General features: G+C 53.0%; 1 protein-coding gene and 1 long non-coding RNA gene across 3 annotated transcripts in view; one reads left to right on the plus strand and one right to left on the minus strand.

Annotated features, from left to right (window-relative positions):
• Positions 1-6,289: 6,289 nt before the first annotated feature.
• On the minus strand, positions 6,290-8,054 carry LOC130706001 (uncharacterized). The gene is made up of 3 exons (XR_009006409.1): positions 7,924-8,054; positions 6,811-7,020; positions 6,290-6,633 (listed from the first exon to the last, which is right to left on the minus strand). It is a non-coding gene; the product is annotated as an uncharacterized LOC130706001 (long non-coding RNA).
• CRHR1 (corticotropin releasing hormone receptor 1) overlaps positions 7,700-20,597 on the plus strand; it is a 50,204-nt gene continuing 37,306 nt past the window's right edge. Inside the window, exon 1 of one of the 2 annotated variants that reach the window (XM_028164917.2) lies at positions 7,700-8,026. In XM_028164917.2, coding sequence (XP_028020718.1) covers positions 7,994-8,026 — 33 coding nt within the window. In that variant the 5' untranslated portion in view covers positions 7,700-7,993. The remainder of the gene's footprint in view (positions 8,027-20,597) is intronic. The other variant, XM_007175845.3, reaches the window with a different exon arrangement.

Below are 20,597 nucleotides of genomic sequence, written 5' to 3' on the forward strand. Positions count from 1 at the left end.
TTGGAAAAATTTCTTCTCTCCTGGGCAGAACCCTTTTCTCAAAATGAGATCTCCCGTAGAACTCCAGTATATAAAACAGGTTCAAACAAAAGTGCAGCCTCAGAGCCCCCTAGCCAGTCTCCTTGCCATCACTTTCTCCCCCCACCCCATCTCCAGCATCAGTCCTTGGAGCATCTTTTAAAAATCTTGGGGTTGCACAGAAAATGATTTGGAAACCCTGGCCAATATGCTCCCTGAGAGGTCTCAGACAGCTCTCACGTGCTGTGAATCTTTTTTTTTTTTTTTTTTTTTTTTTAAATATAAGCAACTTTTTTTTTTTTTTTTTTTTTTTTTAAGATTTCTTTATTGACTGATTGATTGCTATGTTGGGTCTTCGTTTTTGTGCTATGGCTTTCTCCAGTTGTGGCAAGTGGGGGCCACTCTTCATCGCGGTGCGCGGGCCTCTCACTATCGTGGCCTCTCTTGTTGCGGAGCACAGGCTCCAGACGCGCAGGCTCAGTAGTTGTGGCTCACGGGCCTAGTTGCTCCGCGGCATGTGGGATCTTCCCAGACCAGGGCTCGAACCCGTGTTTCCTGCATTAGCAGGCAGATTCTCAACCACTGCGCCACCAGGGAAGCCCGCTGTGAATCTTTAAATACATAAAAATAGACAAGGACTTCCCTGGTAGTCCAGTGGTTAAGGATCCGCCTGCCAATGCAGGGGACACGGGTTCGAGCCCTGGTCCGGGAAGATCCCACATGCCGCGGAGCAACTAAGCCCGTGTGCCACAGTTACTGAGCCTACGCTCTGGAGCCTGCGAGCCACAACTACTGAGCCCACGTGCCACAACTACTGGAACCCGCACGCCTGGAGCCCGTGCTCCGCAACAAGAGAAGCCACCGCGATGAGAAGCCCACGCACCACAACGAAGAGTAGCCCCCGCTCTCTGTAACTAGGGAAAGCCTGCATGCAGCAACGAAGACCCAACACAGCCAAAAATAAATAAAAACTAACTAAATAAATTTATATAAAAAAATAGACAAAATGTTACCATAACCTCCCATGTGCCCATCACCCAGATTCAATAATTAACAACTCATGGCCATCCTTGTTTCGTCACTATCCCCACCTGCTTTCTCCCTTCCTGTATTACTTCAAAGCAAATCCCAGACATCATGTCATTTCACCTGTAACTATTTCAGTTTGTGTCTCTAAAAGATTAGGACTCATTTTAAGTATATAACCACAATGCCATTATCACACTTTAAAATATCTAATCAGAATTCATATTTCCAGTTGTTTATTTATAGGGTTTTTGTTTGTTTATAGTTTGTTAGAATCAGGGTCCAAATGAGGTCCACATATTGCAGTTGGTTGATAGGTCTCTCTTTGTCTTGTTCTATGAATTGTAAGTGGCCAGTGAAAGTCAGGGTGGTCAGTTTTTGTGGGCTTCTCTGGGGGCAGTGAAGACATTCCCAGGAAACTTGAGGGAGTCCTGAGCCTCTAAGTCTGTTCAGTCTGTTCAGTCCTGAACCTCTAAGGGAAGAGGCGGGAAAGAGTGAAAAGGCCAGACTGAGGTTCAGTTCTGTGGTTTCCCACCAAGAAGCTGTAACTGTCTGTTTGCAGGGGGTGGGGGGGCGGTGAGGTCAAACCCCAGAAGAGGGGGTGCCTCACCAGTGGTGTGAAGGACTCAGAAGAATATGGATGCCTACAGAGTCTTCTGCCCTGGAGGCAGGAGCCTGGGGTCTAATCCACTCGTAAAACTGACCATTAACTGAAAACATTTCCTTTAGCATCTCCTGAGACACAGGACTTTGCCAGAGGCTGAGACTGCTGAGATGAATGGGGAAAGTCTGCCCTTCAGGAACTCATAGCTCTTCAGGGAAACAGATAACATTGTATATTTAACCTCTAGACTTCAATTAGTGATCTGTAAAATGGAAATAATAGCACCTTACTTACTAGACCAGCAGGTTTCTATGAGAACCCTCCTAGCTATAAATGGGATTTTATGAATAGGAAAAAAGGGACAAACTATACCTATAAAAGAGGTGGAGGGGAGGGATGGCAGGGTGCTAACCTGGTGGAGGGATGAGGAACATCATGAAGACCCCAGAGTCCTCAAGTCCTGGCTTTACCAACTACCAGCTGGGTGGCCTTAAGCAGGATGCCCCCACCATTGGTGTTACCCCAGTGTCTTCCCTGGGGCCTCAGTGTTTTGGAAATGATGGAATTCAGGAAGTGTAGAGTGGGAAACCCTTGCTCTCTGGTGATTCTCAGACAGAGTAGAATGTCTGGGTTTGGATCATAGCCGCATGGAAAGCCAGGGTTTCTGCTGTCCATGGTACCAAACTCTTGTCTAGGTTTCAGTCCCTCAACCTCAGCACTGTGGGTGTGTTGGAAGAGATAATTCTATGCTGTGGAGGCTGTCTTGCACTTTGTAGGATGTGTAGTGGCATACCAGGCCTCTACCCATGAAATGTCAGTAGCTTTCCCTCAATTGTGAAACCAAAAATGTCTCTAGTCTTTGCCAAACATCCTCTGGGAGACAGAAGCACTCCCAGCTAAGAACCACTGGTCTAGGCTAAAGGGATGCTATTTCTCTGTAAAGATATGTGAGTATGTGCCCTTCCTTTCGACTCCACACTTCTGACTGGTGCCTCTGATCTGTTTTCAGTTCCAGAATGTTCCCAGGGTGTCAACACTTCTTATTTCAGTGCACCTTTCAAAAGTTCTTTTAGGGACTTCCCTGGCAGTCCAGTGGTTAAGACTTCACCTTCCAATGCAGGGGTGTGGGTTTGATCCTTGGTCGGGGAGCTAAGATCCCACATGCCTCGGGGCCAAAAAACCAAAAAACATAAAACAGAAGCAATATTGTAACAAATTCAATAAAGACTTTAAAAATGGTCCACATAAAAAAAATCTTTAAAAAAAAAAGTTCTTTTAAAAACAAACAACTTCAATGGCCCTCTTGGCCACACTTAATGCATGCAAAAATATGGTAATTGTGCCCAAGGTAAGCACATTTGCCCTTGATTGATACAGACTCAGTCTTGGGAGGAGGAGCGGGTAGGTCACCTGAAGAGCCTCTGTGACCTAGCGGCCCACCTAGCAGACAGCGTCTGCGGTCACCGTCGGGCTCTGTCGTGTAGCTTGCCTTTGCTCCTCACTTTTGTCTGTCCACTGGGGAAAGACTGGTCCTAGAACATCATTTTTCTGGAGCCAGGGCCTCCTCTAGGTGATATCACAGCTCCCTGTGGGTCTAGGCTCAGGTCACCCCTCCACAGTACACTGGGAAATACCTGAAGCAGGAGCTCAGGTCATGGGGCTGGAATCCTGCCGTGTGACCCTGGGCAAGCTATCAACCTCTGAACTCATCTGTAAAGTGAGGCTATTAATACCTCCTCCACAGGGTTGTTATAAGGATTAAATGAGAAAATGTTTGTGAAAGACCTGTGTGGCACAAACTGCCCCACACATCCTAATTCGTATTATCTCTAAGGGACCCTCCTGCCTTGAAGGTCTCTTTCTCTCTTCATCTGTCCACATCCACTTCCTTCAATATCCAGCTCCTGGGACTTCCCTGGCAGTCCAGTGGTTAGGACTCCAAGCTTCCACTGCAGGAAGTGCGAGTTCGATCCCTAGTCCGGGAACTAAGATCCCACAAGCCTTGCGGTATGGCAAGTGCTGGGTAGATCTAGGTGGATGATGGCCAGGAAGATGACAATAGTTTATAAGATTTTAATAATAAAAACAGCTAACACTTTTGAAGCACTCACTATGTGCCAGGCACTGCACTAAGCACTTTACATGAATTAGCTCATTTATTGAGTGCCAGCAGACTACATGGAATTGAACATCTCCCTCTCTGCTTCCAGACCCCAGCACAATATCACTTACCCGGTAGACCTTTCCCATTGGCCCCGAGCAGAATTAATATGTCTCCCTCCATGCCCATGATGCCTGGTTTATTACTGACTTAATTTCACTAGCTTTTAATTATTCATCAGAGTGGCTGTCTCCCCTTCCAGTCTGAACATCTTGAGGGCTAAGGCCCTGTTATATTAATCTTTATTAGCTTCGGTATCCAGTGGTGACTGGCATATAGTTGCTGCTCATTAAATGTTTGTTGAATGAAGGCACAGATGAATTGAGTAATTAACACCATCTCCCACGATGTTCATGCGATTTTATAAGCTGCTCCCTCCATGAGGCCATTTTCAGAAGCATTCTAGTGCTATCCAAGCATGATCTGCCTGCAAACTATTTGTTGCCAGCTGTGACAAGGTAGGTGCAGAAATTGAGAGTAAGCATGTAAAAAATTTTAAGCAATTTTAGAGTAGTTTTAGGTTCATTGGATCTAATAATTTTAAAAACTGGGCTTTTCTTTTGTATGTCTTTATTTTTTTTCTTGCTTTTGCTTGGTTTAATTTTTAAGTCATGAGATCAGAAATTGTAATAGATTACAGTTACTGAGCTCTTATTATGTTCTGAATATTAGGCTTGTATGTCTTTATTTTTATTTTCTAATAATTCATTCCCACTATATTTTGCAATGGTATCATTCTGCAACAGATTAGAAATTTAAAAATCAAGAACTGGTTCTTCATCGCAAGTGGTCTGAGAAATACAGTTGCAGACCATCGACCTCACTGGGATGCCCATGGTTAAGCCAATGGCAGAGGGGGCATACTCAGCCCTCTCTCGCTGGGTCCCACCCATCACGACTTATTCTCATATCTGTTTCTCCTACTGTTTGGAAGGACGTGGAATTGTCTTTTAATCCTGTTTGGATTCCTCATTATTTCTCTTTTCTTCCAAATCTGGCAGGTTCAATAGATGAAAGCTGACTCTGGTCTGGGCTTGCACAGGAAAAGGAGAGGGCAAGGGAGGGGTCCGAAGAGAGTTTGGGAAGGGTCTGGCTGGGAAGAGGATGCTGGGATGGAGCAGAAGGTGGTCCTGAGGAGGGTTGGAGAGGCTGCTAAGGAGACCACCCTGAGCCATCAAGGCTGGTTGGCTGGAGCGGCTGGGGTTGATGGGGGGGAGGGGCAGCGAAGGCGCCTGAAGGTGGAAGGAAGCAATTTCAGGACAAATGAAAGGGGATGTAGAATCCTTTTACAGAAGGAGTGTTAAACATGAGGCTTTCATAACCCCCCTGAGGTGGTCAAGGCCAAAACTATAAATAAGTAGGTCATGGAGTGATACAGAAGGTCCCCTCCTCCCACCCAGGGGTGGGGGCAGTGTGGAGGTTAAGTCAGTGAAATCAACACAATCAACTAGATGGGGAGAGAAAGGGGGATGAAATGTGCCATCTGTAGACGCCCCTTTAGAGAGAGAAGGTCTGAATCCCAGGCCAAAAAGGCCGGAAGAGCAAGACTTGATTACAGCCTGATCGATGGCATTAGCATATTTAAAGATCACATCAAGGAGAGAATAAAGAGGCTCAGAAAGAGGAAATGGTGTTTATTAAGCAGAGAGAAACAGAATCTGGAAATCTGGAGCTGTCTGGTTCTTGGAGAGCCAGCTCCAAGGTCAAGCAGAGCTGGGGAGAAAGGGCTCTGCAGGGCCTGGGCAAACTTCCCTTAGGACCCGCCAGCTTCTTCTCCTCTGATTCCATAGTCCATCGCTGCTGTTACCTTCTAATCGAGAATTCAGCTTTCCATAAAGAACTGCCTAGAGGGAGGGCCCACTCTGCCCATTTGAGCATCTGGTCCATTCGGTGATGGTTATGATGATGATGATGATGGTGGTGGTGGTGGTGGTGGTGATGATTACAGCTAACCTTCACTAAGCCCTTGCTACGTGCCAGGCACTGTTCCAAGCCACTTACAAATATTAACTTGTTTAAACCACCCAACCTGTGAGGTAGGTAGTCCTACCTCCATTTTATAGATGAGAAATTTGAGGCAGTGTTAAGTAATTTTCCAGGTTTATACAGCTTGTAAGCGGAACAGCCTAGACTCAAACTCAGGCTGACTGCAGAACCTGCACTATACTGGACTACCCTGCATGTAAGTTTTGTTGAAAACAATTAATTGGCAATCTGGTTGGTGCATCCATCTCTTTGGGATTGGTTGGGGTGAATCTGTGCCAAGGTCAGCATGGCCAGCTCTGGGGCACTAACCAAATGGGGTTTTTTCAAGACTCCGGACTGTGTGCTTCATTTAGAAAGTGCTACCCAGTGTGGCTAAGCCAGTGTGACCAGCTGGTTTCCTGGGCACCGCCCCTCCCCCACTTCAGAGCCCCAAACCCCATCAGGGCCCAGTCCTCCGGGAGGCCGAGGACTATGCTTACCAGCTATGTCACTTTGGGCCGGTGTCACCACCTGTCTGTGCGCCTCAGCTTCCTCACAAGACCTCTTAGCAAAAACTCCCTGTCTAAATGAAGAATCAGTTGGACCCATGAATGTGCTGGCTTTTGCTCGGTGTGCTGAGAAGGGGGTGGAAGGAAGAAGGCGGAAGGTGGAAGGTGGGCGCGGCAGGGCACAGCATCCAGGGCGGTTGGGTTCAGAGTTGGCTTGCAAAGCCGGCTGACCGCCCCTCCGGGAGCGTGCTCCGCCCGGAGCGCTCCCGCTTCCTCGCGAGGGTCTGCGGTTGGCGCTGCAGGCCGAGGCTCTGTGGGGTAGAGTCACTTCTCTACCTCCCCTTTCGGCTCTGGCGGGAGGAAGGAAGAGATAGAAGTCAAAAGTTCTGTCCGCCTGGAAGAGCTGGAGGGGAACGTCTAAGGGGCTGGGGGAGGCGGAGCTGCTTCCCAGTGCTGGGGGCGGGATGGGGAGCTAGGGGGCCAAGCTGGACGGAAGCCAGGAGGTCTGGCGGGGCGGCTGACCCTACCCTGAGGGCTCGGCCGAGAGGGGGCGCTGTGACCTCCTCCTCGCCCAGCCCGTTGGATTCCAAGCTGCCGTCCCTTTCGTAGCGCAATGCGCGCTCGACTTTCCCCCTCCGCGGCGTTCACAGGCCGGCGAGTCCTGCAGGGCACCGCCATCTCCCCTGGTCTTGGGGTTCCCAGGTTAAGCTCCTTGCCGGGACCAAACTGGGCAGGCGCTTAGTTTGTAGAATGAATGAAAGATGAACGAACGAATGAAAGACAATGAATGAATGAATGAGAAGGGTTCCTCCCTCAGAGCTTTCGCACCTCAGAGCGCACCTGGCGTGCCAGTTCCAAAGGCGCAGGGCGTCTGGACCAACACCCCGGCCCTGCTGAGGTGGGGGCGGGGGGACCTTCCGGCCCGCCGCAGGGCGGGAACTGCCCGAACGCAGTTCCCAGCTTCACCAGCTTTCCGCGGCGCCTCTGCTCAGTCCGGGCTGCCCTACTCCCCAGCCTCCACGAGCCTCGCTCTTAGAGATTCACCTGAGCCCCCCAAGTCCCCTCAGACTACCTTGGACTCCCCAGGCCCCAACCTGAAATCCGGCGGGAGGCGGGAGGCTGCCTCCTCTCCCGCCCCCGGCCCCCCACCCGCCAGCTTCTCCCCGGGCTGCGGCGGCCGCGAGCGCTGCCAGCGCGCCCAGCCGACTGCCGCAAACCCGCACTCGGGGAAAAGGGGGTCAGCGCCGCGAGGGCGCGGGGAGCCGGCCCCGGGAAGGAGAGGGGACCGAGGAGGCGGGGCGGGGGAGGGAGCAGAGGGGCGAGGCGCGGAGGAGGGACCGGAGGGGAGGGGAGAGGAGAGGAGCGGAGGGGAGGGGACGCCCAGGCGAAGGGGCGGGGAGCCGAGGCGACTAGCGGCGCGGACCGCGGGGGAGGCGGCGGGGGCTAGGCGGGCTCCCGGCGGGCGAGAGGCAGCTGCGGGCCGGGCTGAGTCAGAAAGCGGCGGCCGGACTCGCCCGGGAAGGGGAGAGCGAGAGCCCGGCGGGCCGGGCTGCGGGGCCGGGGAGCGCGGAGCCGGGCGCCTCCGCCACCCGCGGCGACACAGGAGCCTGGCCGCCCACCCACGCAGCCCGAGCCCTCACCCGCCGGCCGGCCCCTCTGGGATGTCCGAGGGACCCAGGCATCCAGGACGGTGACCGAGCGAGCCCGAGGATGGGACGGCGCCTGCAGCTCCGGCTCGTCAAGGTAAGAGCGAGCCGGTCAGCCCTCGAGCACTGGGGGCCCGCAGCTCCGGGCGCGCAGGGCTAGGTGGGCTATGGGTGTGATGCGGAAGACTGGGTGTCACTGAGCAGAACTGTGCCCAGGTCCGGGGGCGGCCGGGGTTTGAGGAGCAGCCCAACTCCCTCTCTCTGGACCTTTGGAGCCGGCATTGGGCGGGGGGAGGCGGGGGGACGACACTGGTGAAAAAAGAAATCTTTGTGGCGAAGCTGCCGGGATGTTGGCGGAGGTGGGCGTGGGGTGGGGGGTGTCAGCCCCCCCGGGTAACCAGGTCTGTGAGGGGAATCGCTCTAGGCTGTGGGAACCGACGCAGGGTTCCCCCTCCCACCCTCCCGGGTAGACTGGGGTCCCGAGACAGCAGCCTCGGCAGAGGGGTTCCCCATCCGCCCCAGCACCCTCTCATCAGGTCCCCCACTCCGCACGCCTCCGCCCTGTTCCTGGGAGCTCCTTCCTGCCCCTGCAAGTCCGGGGAGATAAATGTCCCCGGTGCCTGCGAGCCCTGGATCAATATCGCAATCTCCGGGGAGCAGACCGAGCATCCGGCGGTAGTTACCGCTCCTCCGCCGCCGCCGGCCCGCCCGCAGGAGCACAACGCTGGCTCTCCGAGCCTTTGCACTCGCGGGTCGGTCCTCGAGCTTGCTCGCTCCTGCCCGGGCTCTGGCGACGCGATTCCTGCGTCCGGAGTTTAGGAAAGTCGCCAGACCGCACGTCCAGCGTCTGTCCGCTGAAGTTCTGGGGAGGCGGGGGCTGCTCTGGGGCCCGGGGAAGGGCTGGGGCGTCGACACCCGGGCCCGCCGCTAGTGACAGCTGCCACTTCCTGGTGCCGGGCGATTCCCAAAGCGGTTCGACTTGCGGGGTGTAGGCAAGGAGGCGGCAGCGGAGGGAGGGGTGGGTGGGCCTCGGCGCCGCCGCGGGGGAGCCCAGCGCGGCTCATGCCTGAGGATACGGACTCCGCAGGGTCAGTGGGGACCGCCAGAGCACAGACACCAGCTTGCCTGGATTCAGCGCCTTTACAAGCTATTAACTTCAAAGGAACTGAATGGATTTGGGGGAGGGGTGCGGACTGACTGAATTTCATTTTTCCATCAATTATTAAACTGTACGTATATCAGCACACAAAGTGGTTTGAGTTAAACCACCAAGATTTTAAAATGCAGCTGCTGCCGGCTCATCAGTTGAGACATTACTAGTTACCGAGGCTTTCTCCATTCTCTCCTTCCCTCTCCAGAATATATATAAGTTGGTTTTTAAAAATGACTAAGGGTTGGTCTGATTGAACCCATATCCCCTCCCCCACTCCTTAACTGAGGACTGGGGGTGAACCCAGAGATTATTTTCTGGGTGATGAAGGAGACCCGGGGAGGGAGAGAGGAGGAAAAACATCCAGAGAGCTTGACTAGATGGCACTGAGTGGGAATATTTTCCAAAAGGCTAGAGTGTAGCAAACCTGGGTCTAAATTCACAAATCAGTTAGACCAAATTCAGCATTTTAAATGGATTCAAAGGATTGAACTGTAGGTTTTAGTTTTTGTTTTTGAGTTTACGTGGTAATAGGTAAATGTTCTTTCTCTGGCCTTTCTTAGAATCATGTGCAAATTTCTGCTTAGAATTATGATGCTTTTCTAAAAGGAAAAAAAAATTTTTTTTCTGTTGTTGTGTGTGTGTTTCCTGCTAGGTGGTGAGATGTGTGCCCTTTATGTCTGGCCTAATGAACTCAGTAGGTGCTCAGTAAATGCATACTGAATGAGTGAGAGGCAGTGAATGAATGGGCAGCTAATGTGGTTTCAATTAAATAATTGCTTTTTCTTTTATTTATGTGGCATATACAACTTGTTGGGTAGTGTTCTACCTGCTTTGCAAATATTAAGTCATTTAGTCCTCATAACAGTCCTGGGAAGTAGGAATTATTACTGAGGCACAGAGAGGCTAAGGAACTTGTCCTTTACTTGTTCCTCACTGATACGGCCAGTGAGTGGTGGAGCCAGAATTCAGACGCAGGTACTGTGGCTCGAAGGCTTTGTTTTGTTAGCTTTTATCAGAAAATCTTTTAAGCCACTAAAATCTCATCCTAGACTTCTGCCAGATGAGAGAGAGCACAGGTGGTTTTGTTGGTATCAAAGTCTGAATCTAGGTGGGGTTCATCCAAAATCCGGCGCTGTCCTCAACAACTCAGCCAGTGTTGGGAAAGGATCCACTCTGGGGCCCTTACCATGGGCCTCACACTGTACTGGTTACAGAGAACTGGGGGAGAGTGTACGTGAATGTTCATGAGTGAGAATGTGTGTGTGCATGGGAGGGTGGTTGTGTATGTCAGTGAGGGAGAGATGATGTGCGTGTGAGTGTGGATGTGTGAGTGTGCGTGGGTGCCAAGGAGACAGGTGAAATATTGTCTCTGCCCCCACGGGAGGGCCGGGGACCCACCACGTCTGAGTCACCTACCCACCAGCCACAGCTCCTCGCAGGGAGACCCAAGTGTGGCTCGGAATGGTGGGTTTGGCTGAGTGTGAGGAGTGGAGAAGGCAAGTCCTGGTGGGCTATTAAAGGAAAGTGAGTTCTGCGGAGAGAGCTGGTTTTATTGCTTTTGTCATAAAAGCAATCTAGCAGTATTACGCAAAGTTTGAAAACCAGAGAGGGAAATTATTACACTCTCACCCTCCTAACACAGCTATTGTTGCCATTTAAAAAATAATCCCTGCAGGCCTTTTTTTTCAAGGGCAGGTTTGGGCACAGCTGTGGCTACTGGGAACACCCCCTCACTTACTGTCACAACCCAAGTCTGTCCCATGTTATTCCGGAGCCTCCAGAGGGAGATCGTCAACATCTGCATATTCCCTGTGAGGGGATGCTCTTTTGCCATGTCTATATCTGTGCACATTTGGGCCATTTCCAAATTGCTTCTTTGACAAATAATTTGGAGCCGGGTTTTGAGGGGAGCATGGGCAGGAGGGAAAACGAGGGCAAAAAAGTGAGCCATGGGGTGTGGGGACAATTGGCATGGTCACAGCCCAGGGGCAAAGGAGGAGAGGGGGGCTGACAGCCAGGCCAAGCCGTCTGGATTTGATATGTCCAGCCCTGGGGAGGGGCATGACTTGGGTCCGTCCAGTTCTTAAGGAGGGCATAGATTTGTGGAAAAGCAGGACACTGACCAAGGGCCGCTGAGGACGAGCTCAAGTGGAAAATCCATTTCTCACCCTCTCTAACATTTGCATCCTCGGAGAGCATCAGCAGCCAGTGGTGTTCAGCTGCACAGAAGAAGGAGTTTGGAGGGTCGAAGGTGCCCCTTGGCAACACCCCAAGTGCCCGTGGTGCTTACAAGCCCATGGGCCTGAGCCCCGGCCATGATGTGACCTAGAAGGAAGGGGTTAGGTATAGGGCTGATCATTTTAGAAGCTATTGGGGTGGAAGGACCATCAACCTGGGAGTTGGCAAACCTGACATCAGTCACAGCTATGCCTCTAATTAGCTGTGTGACTTCAGGTAGGTTACCCTCCCTCTCTGAGCCACCGTTTCTCCGTAAACAGGGCTATTTGACTAGATTCTGTTTTACCTTTCACATCTCTGTGCAAGATCTGTTTCCAAAAACACTCCTTAGGGCCACAACCTCATATGAGAAGAGTGGGGTGCAGCAGATTCAATTCCCAGCTCTGCCCCTTCCCAGCTGCAGGACCTCAATACTTGGACCCAAGTACCCTCTCTGAGCTTGAGTGTTCCCAGCTATGAAATGGAGGCAATACCTAACTTGAACGGTTGAGGTAAGGATGAAATGAGTTAATACACACACAAAGTGCCTACAGCACCTGGCACAGAGTTTGCTTTCAGAAAAATTTGCAAGGTGACTGCTCTTCAGAGAAAATGAGATAATGCAGGAAAAAACAGCTAGGAAGCTCTTGGACATTCAACATGTAGCATTTTTGCATCTTTCACCCGTCATAGAATCAACTGCATGTGATAAGCGTTTCACAAATGTTTGTTGGCTGGCTGGATGGTGTTATTGCTGCTTCCTTCAGTTTAGTATTGCATGATCAGAGTGGACCCGTTGCTGTTCCCATGAGATGCAGGTGTCACGTCCAAACAGACTGAGAGATGCCAAAACCATCCTGGCAGAAAAGCCATCTCTGATGCAGAAAAGACTGGAACTGCCCCCCTGAGGCCCACTATGGTTATGTTAAAAAGAAAAGAAAAGAAAGCAACAAAGAGCCAATGCAGCACCTGGTGGTTTGGAGAATCCATTGAGGGTGGGGCCTTGGCTGGTCGGGAGGAGAGCAGGTTGTTAGCAGGTGACCTGGGGCCTTTCTTGTTTCCTCCTCTGTGAAAAGAGAAGGTGGAGTGATCTCTCCCAGATCTGACTCTACCTAACCATTCATGGCATCAACAGAAGGAAGAGTGAGCCCATTTTGGAGCTAAGGCCAAGTCTTAGCAGCAGTTTTATATTCAATGAATGAATTTGTTAATTACAAATGACTCCTGTCTACTTAGATCCTCGGGGGCCCCTGTCAGCAGAGTCCCTTGGAAGTAACATCATCAAGTCCTTTTTAAATGCTTGTCTTCCGACTTGTCGCTCTTGGCCAGCCAGCCCTCACTCCACCCAATGTGGCAATCAGCATCTTCTTGTGTGGATGGGAACATCAGGTGAAGCAGATGTGGGCTTGAAACCTGATTCTGCTATGAAGCTTGGTTATCACTTGGAACCTCAGTTTCTTCATCTGTTTAAAAAAAAAAGAGGAAAAATAGTATCTACTTTATGGGATAATCATAATGACTTCATGAGATGTCAAGTGTGAAATTAAGCACAACTGCGCATTGTCTGGCACACAGTAAGTGCTTAATAAATATTAACTATAGTAGTCACTTAATAAATCTTTACTGAATTTTATCAATCTGAGGAAGAACAGCAAAAAGAGGAGTGGTGAGGGAAAGGGAGGTGGAGGAAGGAGTACTTAGCAATGTAGAATCTCCTCCTGCCCCAGGGTCCTTTTCATAGACCCTGGGGAGAAGGGATGGGGCCACCTGCCATCAGCCAAGCTCAAAGGGCAAAGGACAGAGGTGCCTGCTGTTGGCCCTCTGAACATCTCTGACATGTGAAAACATTTGGCATTAAAAGTAGAGACATGAGGACTTCCCTGGTGGCGCAGTGGATAAGAATGCACCTGCCAATGCAGGGGACACAGGTTCGATCCCTGGTCCGGGAAGATCCCACATGCCACGGAGCGACTAAGCCCACGTGCCACAACTACCAAGCCTGTGCTCTAGAGCCCGCAAGCCACAACTACTGAGCCCGCATGCCACAACTACTGAAACCTGCATGCCTAGAGCCCGTGCTCCGCAACAGGAGAAGCCTGCGCACCACAACAAAGAGTAGCCCCTGCTCACCACATACAACTAGAGAAAGCCCGCACGCAGCAACGAAGACCCAATGCAGCCAAAAATAAATAAAATTAAATCTTTAAAAAAAAAAAAGTAGAGACACGTAAGGAGGATAATACAGAATGATTAAGTCACTGACACAAACAATTATTTTAAAACAACTAACTGGATTCCATTAAGCAACAGATTATTAACCATTTCTTTTCAGAGTAATTGGTGTCAACTTCAACAAAACTGAGAAGCTAGAAGGCAGGAGGGGAGGAAGGGAAGGAGGAAGATTTGGGGAATACGGACATGCACTTCCTTTTCTGTGAAATGGGTGTGTTGAGATGCAGTTCTGGGAGATGGGTCCCATGTACACAGAACCACCGACTCAATGCTTTAGCCGAATGTGTTTTTTGGCAACTCTCCGCCCAGGAGCCATGAATCCATTTCAGGGACAGATGAAGATGTTTGTGGGTGCTCTTTCTTCCCTATAAACTCAAGCAATATCACAATTCCTCCCCTGGCCCCGCTGGTCCCCAGGGAGCAGCCCCAGTGAGGTGCTTAGAGATGAGGTTTGTGGGGTGCACACCTGCCCCCCTTCACCTGTCAATCTGTTCCCATCCTCCAGCCAATCTGGCCGGGAGCCAGGACGCCTAGGTCAAAGCCCAGGACAGAAACTGGCCAGACTGGTCCAGCTGCTTCTGTGCCTGAAGAACCAGGGAGACGGGGTTTGTTCTAGGCTGACCGACTACAATTTGGAGCCCACCCATAGCGAGTTTTAAGAGGTAGTGAGGCTACCCGGAGGCACAGTGGGAGACTTAGTTGAACCTTTAAGCGCTGGGAGGTCAGGCCTTTGGGACAGTGTATTGCTCAGTACCCCTGGCAGGTGCATGGAGCCGAAGAGCTGGAGGGCACGCTGCCCAGGGTGATGGGCTAGGGCAAGCGATGGCTGCAACATTTCCATTTACAGCAGGGTTTCCCCTGCTTTCATCCGTGTCTCCCCAGCCTCCTTGGCAGGATGTGTGAAGGGCTCCGTGATTTCCAGAGATACCAGCTGTTCCTGGAGCAGCGCCGCCACAGTGCGGACAGAGCTGGGTGGGATAGGGAGGAATGGCCAGGGATGAGGGGCTGGGCTGTGTAGGCTGGAGACGGAAACCAGGCCCAGGAGGGCTTTGGCTACCCTGGGGAAGGGTCGAGGGAAAGCCCCGGGCTGTCTAAGGGGCAGAAGGCCCCCCTGCACTGAGGGCCCCGACCCCACAGTCAGAAGCAAAGGCCCAGCTGGGTGCCCATGGGCCTGCTCAGGATAGATGATTTTATTATTATATAAGATATGGACATGCAGAAAGACAGAAAGAAACCAAAGGTGATGCAGAGATGGAGACCACTGGCTAAAGTTGGCGTGAGAGAGAGATGAGGACAGAAGGACCTGGAGGAAAGTGAAGGGAGGAGGGTGGGAGGGAGAGAGAAAGAAAGGGAGAGAGAAAGATGTGATAGCAAGAAAAAGACCTGCGTGTCTTTTTTGGCTGTTCTTGCTTAGTACTTTCTCTTTAGCGGCCAAGTGAACATGTGCCTCTGGTAGTGAGGCCAGAGATGGCCTTTACCGGAAACGCCCCTCTCCATTTCTTTTTTTTTTTTAAGAGTTTCTTTCTTTCTTTTTTTTTTTTTTGGCTGCGTTGGGTCTTGGTTGCTGCTTTCTCTAGTTGCAGCGAGAGGGGGCTACTCTCCGTTGTGCTGCGCAGGCTTCTCGTTGCGGTGGCTTCTCTTGTTGCGGAGCACGGGCTCTAGGTGCATGGGCTTCAGTAGTTGCAGCACATGGACTCAGTATGTGTGGCTCACGGGCTTTAGAGCGCAGGCTCAGTAGTTGTGGCGCACGGGCTTAGTTGCTCCGCGGCATGTGGGATCTTCCCGGACCAGGGCTCGAACCCATGTCCCCTGCATTGGCAGGTGGATTCTTAACCACTGCGCCGCCAAGGAAGTCCCATTCCCCTCTCCATTTCTTACAAGAATTCCCCGCATTCTCCCTAATCTGCTGCCAGGAGCCTTCCTCAGCCATCAGGGTCAGCAGAGCCCCGGAGAGCAGGGATGCCCTGAGGCATGCCGTGTGGAGGCTGCGGATGCCTGCCCACAGGAAGGAGCTCCCGCCAACCCCACACCCTCCAGCGCCCCCAGGGCTGGGCTCTCCCAACCCAGTTCAGAAGGAACAAAGCCTGTTGCCTTTGAGGTTCTACCCGGGCCCCCAGTGTGCAGTCTGTCTCTTTCTTTCTTACACACACACACGCGCGCGCACACACACACACACACACACACACACACACACACGCTGGGATCCTCAGGGAGTCCTCTGCAGTGTTTCTAATAGCATCCCCCCACCTGCTACCCGCTCAGAGGCTGCTGCACAGTCAGACCGATGAGACAGGTGGGCAGCTCCCTCCTGCCTGGGCCAGGGCTGGAGGACTGACTCCCGGAGTAGCAGCTGGGCCCCCAGGGCCCTGGGGTCAGTAGTGGGGGTGGATGGCAGGTTGGACAGCCTCTGTGACCGCGCCCCAGGCCGCACATGCCTGGCTGGGAGCCCGAGAGGCTGGGCCTTGGAGGGAGGGCTGTGTCCTGGGCGTGGTCTGAGCCCCTGCCTGTCCCCCTCCTCCTGCCCTTTCCCTCCACTTCGCCCAGCTTCTCTGGCTATTCACCGAGCCGCCTCTGTGCCCGCGCCCACACACGCGACCCCATGGAGTCCTCCTGTCCCACTCTAGGGGTGAAAAAACCAGATGTTCCCCGCATCTCTCCATCGGCTCTTCTGGCCCTCTGCCCCAGCCCTCCTTCCTACCTCCACAGAATACTCATTTCTGCCCGACGCCTGCCTTTGGCCGTAGTGTTCCTCCTCCTAGGGCTTCTGTCCCCCCAGTCTCTCTACATCAATCCTGTCTAATAGGTCCACCAAATTCTCCCTGAACCATCACTACCCTCTCCTCCAGGAAGCCCTCCAGTCTAAGTCCATCTCTCACTGGTCGTTCCTTTGCTTGCCCTCCTCCCCCTCATGTGAGCCTCCGGCTCACGGTGGAGCCTGGGCTCTCCAACAACAGGGGACCCTGCAGCTCTTTGGTCTGTCCCCCTACAGGATGCTCAAAACATTTACCAACCACACCCCGCATGGACCTCTGGTCACTCTCACCTAACCCAAGCCCTTGTCCCACCATAGATTCTGAGCTCTGCCGGGTCAGGAGGATTCCCTTAAAAATGAAAACAAAAACAAGACTGTGTCCCGAGCACCTAACCCAGTACTCCAAGCTCCGTAGGCACACAATAGATGCTGAATTCAATGGAGGGCATCTCCCCGCTGAACATTTATCTGTGTGTGTGGAGGTGCTATGGCGACAGGAGACATGGAAATGACAAGCTAGACAGATAGATTCCCCTGGCTCTGCAAGTGGATTTATGACTCAGTGGCTTATCAAATGCTATGCTGTTGGCGCCATTTAGTAACATTTAGCAATTCCAGTCCTGCCCCACGTTCCATCCCTGGTCCCCGTAGCACTGGAGGCATTTGTCCATGTGTAAAAGCAAGGGCAGCATTTTGCTTCATGAGGGGTTCGGGCAGGGCTGGTAGGAGACGTTGCCAGAAGCAGGTTTGGAGCTGGGCTGAGGACAGAGATGCAAGAACTTTCTCAGAACCTGGGGTCCTCAGAGAGCAGGTCCAGGGCACTTTAGTCCCCAAGCAGGGGCTGAGGAGGAGGCTTGGTGGCCGCCTGGGGCTCCCTCCCCGCCGCTGTCCCGGTTCTGCTGGTTACGAGGCAGGAATAGCCAGACAAGGCAGAGGTGGGCAGAGGACACTGGTGCAAGGGAATGATCCCATTCTTGGCTCCCTCCATGGGATCTTGTCTCTCAATCTACATCCCTACCCTCTAGCTCCCTAAGGGTGGGTGTGGGGCAGACTTTGGTGTCTTTCTCTCCAGATTGCTGGGTCCCAGTGACCTCACAGTGAACACCACTGCCAGGCTGTGAAACTCCGGGCCCATGCAGTGGCACATGTACATTCCTGAGAAGCAGAGCATTCCTGGGGGAGGAGCACCGTGCCTAGAGCTGAGGAAGCAGGAGGCCTGGGACTGGGGCTGGCTCCGCCACTTCCTGGCTGGGTGACCTTGGGCAAGTCACACAATCTCTCTGGGCTTGGTCTTCCTCTGGACCACGATGGAGAATAAAGGAGGAAATGCCTTTGTGCTGAGGGGCCTGTCCCCCCTGAAGCTCAGTGAGTGGGACCTGCTGCTTTCCCTGGTGAGGTCCCTCCCCCAGCCTCCACTCTGTCCCCCACTCCCCCCCAACTCCTCCCCTTGACACTGAGCCCAACTGGTACTCAAGACCCTCTTCCTCCACGGGGCCTTCCCTGGTGAGCCGGCCATCGTGTGCTCTCCTCCAGCTAAAGCAGGGCTTCTCAAACTAGCTGTAGGGAAGGCCCACATGGGTCTTTCCAATCCATGGCATGTGGTCCTGTTGTGCACAATGACCATGCAGCCTGCACCACACGACTCTTCTGGAGAGCTGGACAACATCTGGAGTGGTCTAGACCCTGTTCAATGAGATCACAGCAAAGACACCTTCATATCAACGTTTCCAGGTGCTGACTCTCAGTAACGAACAGTCCGCAGTCCCGCACGGTCCCCACCACCCTTTCAGCAGCACTGATCTAAACCCCTCCTTTGGGGCCAGGATTCATAGCCCAGAATCTCTGGTTCACTTTTCAAGGGAGTCTGGCTGCCGGCCAGCCCTGTACCTGTGCGCCTCCTGCTGTAAGACTCTGTGCTGTAGCAGCTGGGCTGGGCTGGGCTGCCGGAAGCAGGAAGAACCCCTGTCCAGGAGGGTGGAAACCTTTGGTTTATTCAGAGCCCTTACCACCTGGCAGGTTCTGGGTGGGCCCCTTCCCCCGCTTCGTTCTCACTCGTCAACCTGCACCTTGTCACCCACCAAGGTCAGGGCAGGGGTTGGGGAGACACATGACAGTCACAGAGCTCTGGTGAGACACGGGAAGCCCGTCCTCTGTGGTGGGCTCACCCCAAGGCTCACAGGACTCAGCCCACGCTGGTTCTAGCCCTCGTCCTTGGGCTCCCCCGAGATGAGGGAGCGCGACTTCTCCAGGGTCAGCTCTGCCTTCTGCCTCCGAGGAGCTCGCCCAGGGGCAAGCTGGGCAACCCCAGTTGCTGGCTCCAGGAAAAGGCTGCGTACGTGCCTTCCCTGTGCTGCTTGATCCCCAGCGTTGGCTGTACCCACAGGTGGCCACCTTCCTGCTTCGTCTGCATCTCCTGTGCACACCCCCCCAGGAGGAGGCCTGGGGGCTCCAGGACAGCAGTGAGGGGAAGGACCTCCCATCTCCTCAGCTGGCCAGGAGGGGTCATTCCCAGCAGTCTCCTGCCTTTGGGCTGAGGCTAGGAGGTGGGGGAATGACGGGTCCAAGGCCACAGGGTGAGATCAGGGCCTCTTCCTGTCCTGCAGGCTCCTCCCTCATGTCCTCTCCTTCTTTCCAGCATTCTCCTTCCCATCACCATCTCCCTTCCACACTCCCAACTTCCATGATGGGCAGGCAAGTGAGTGTTTTCAGAGCTGGGAAGGAGCTGCAAAACCCTCCCACCCAGGGTTTCCCCTGCTCAGCACCGTTGACATTTGGGACCAGGTAATTCCTTGCTGTGGGGCTGCCCTGAGCATCCCCGGTCTCTAGCCACAAAGTGCCAGCAGCTCCCCCTAGCTGTGGCAACCAGAAATGTCTCCAGATGTTGCCTCGTGTCCCGTGGGGGACCAAATTGCCCCCACTTGAGAACTACTGGGCTAGTGTAGTTCCCCTCAATTCTGGTGACACTTCAGAATCACTTGGAGAACATTAAAAAAATAGAGAGACTCCCAAGTTTCCCCTCAGGCCCGCCGAGCCCAGATCTCTGAGGTGAAGCCTGAGAAACAGAATTTTCTGTCCCTTGGCTGCCAGGCATTGTCTGAAACTTCTGATTTTGTCTAATTCCCTTCTTTTACAGACAAAGAAACAGGCAGGGCCATTGCCCAGCTAATGGATGATTATATGGTTATTCCTAGTCCTTGCCCTGAATCTCCCTGCTCACTGGGGTTCGGTGGTCCAGCAGGCCCCTCTAAACCACCCCTCATGGCCTTGGAAGGCAGTCACTTCTCCAGGAAAAACAACCCCAAAACCTTTCACAGTTTTCTAACAGAAGTTAATTTCCAGCCGTCAGATGATTTCACTCTGCCTTCCCGACCCTCTTCACATCCCTTTTAAAATGCAGCTTCTTAAAGGACATCACTTTGCTGCTGACACTGAAATCCCCCTCACTTTACACTTGTCAGAGAGCTGGCTGAGCGAGAGCACGGCTGATAGTGGCACCCGCGTGGCTGGTGTCACCGTGCTGTCCCCAACACCTCGGCTCTGTCTCTCCGGGTAGCAGATGCCTCTCCCACCCCCTCAGGGACCGGTTCCCAGTGTCCGGGAGCAGCTCACAGCTCACGGCTGAGCAGTTCCCAGGGTCAGGGGCTGGATCAGAGCCCCAGTCGGGCTCCATTCCCTTGCGAGAACCAAACTCCACCCTTCCTGAGCCCCCCACTGACAGGGCCCCCACTGGTGTCTACCCCCCAGTTTCCACTGCCAGCTTTCGGGGAGCCAGGCTGTGGCCCGGAGCTAGAGGTCAAGAGGCAAAGTCAACCTGTTCCTCCTCCTTTGGAGGATCCATGCGGTGGTGGGGCCTAAGAAGGGAGGCCGGACAGGCAGGGAAACAGGCTGACCTGCCCAGGGGCACCACCCCAGGATTGGAGCATCTGTATGGTGGGTAGATAGTAAAGGCTCCACTTCTTGGGGTTGAGAAGGATTAAATGAGAAAAATCACAGGGTCTGGCACTGTGCACGTCTTCAGTCAAAGCTGGAATTTAGAAGAAGAAAGGAAGGAAGGAGAGAGGGAGGGAAGAAGGGAGGAAGGAAAAAGAAAGGAAGGGAAGGGAAAGGAAGGGGAGGAGGAGGAAAAAATGGAGGCTAGGGAAGACTGAGACAGGTGGAGAGCTTAAGACCGGGAGAGAGAGGAAGTTAAGTAGGAGGGACAGCGGGAGGCCGAGAAGGCACGAGCTATGAGAAAATGTTAATGAGTGAATCGAGAGCGAATCATATCAAGAGGAGGAGGGAAAGAATGTGTGAGTAGCAGAAAAGGAGGCTAGA

This window comes from Balaenoptera acutorostrata, chromosome 20 (genome assembly GCF_949987535.1).
Source record: "Balaenoptera acutorostrata chromosome 20, mBalAcu1.1, whole genome shotgun sequence".
NCBI classification, from domain to species: Eukaryota; Metazoa; Chordata; class Mammalia; order Artiodactyla; family Balaenopteridae; genus Balaenoptera; species Balaenoptera acutorostrata.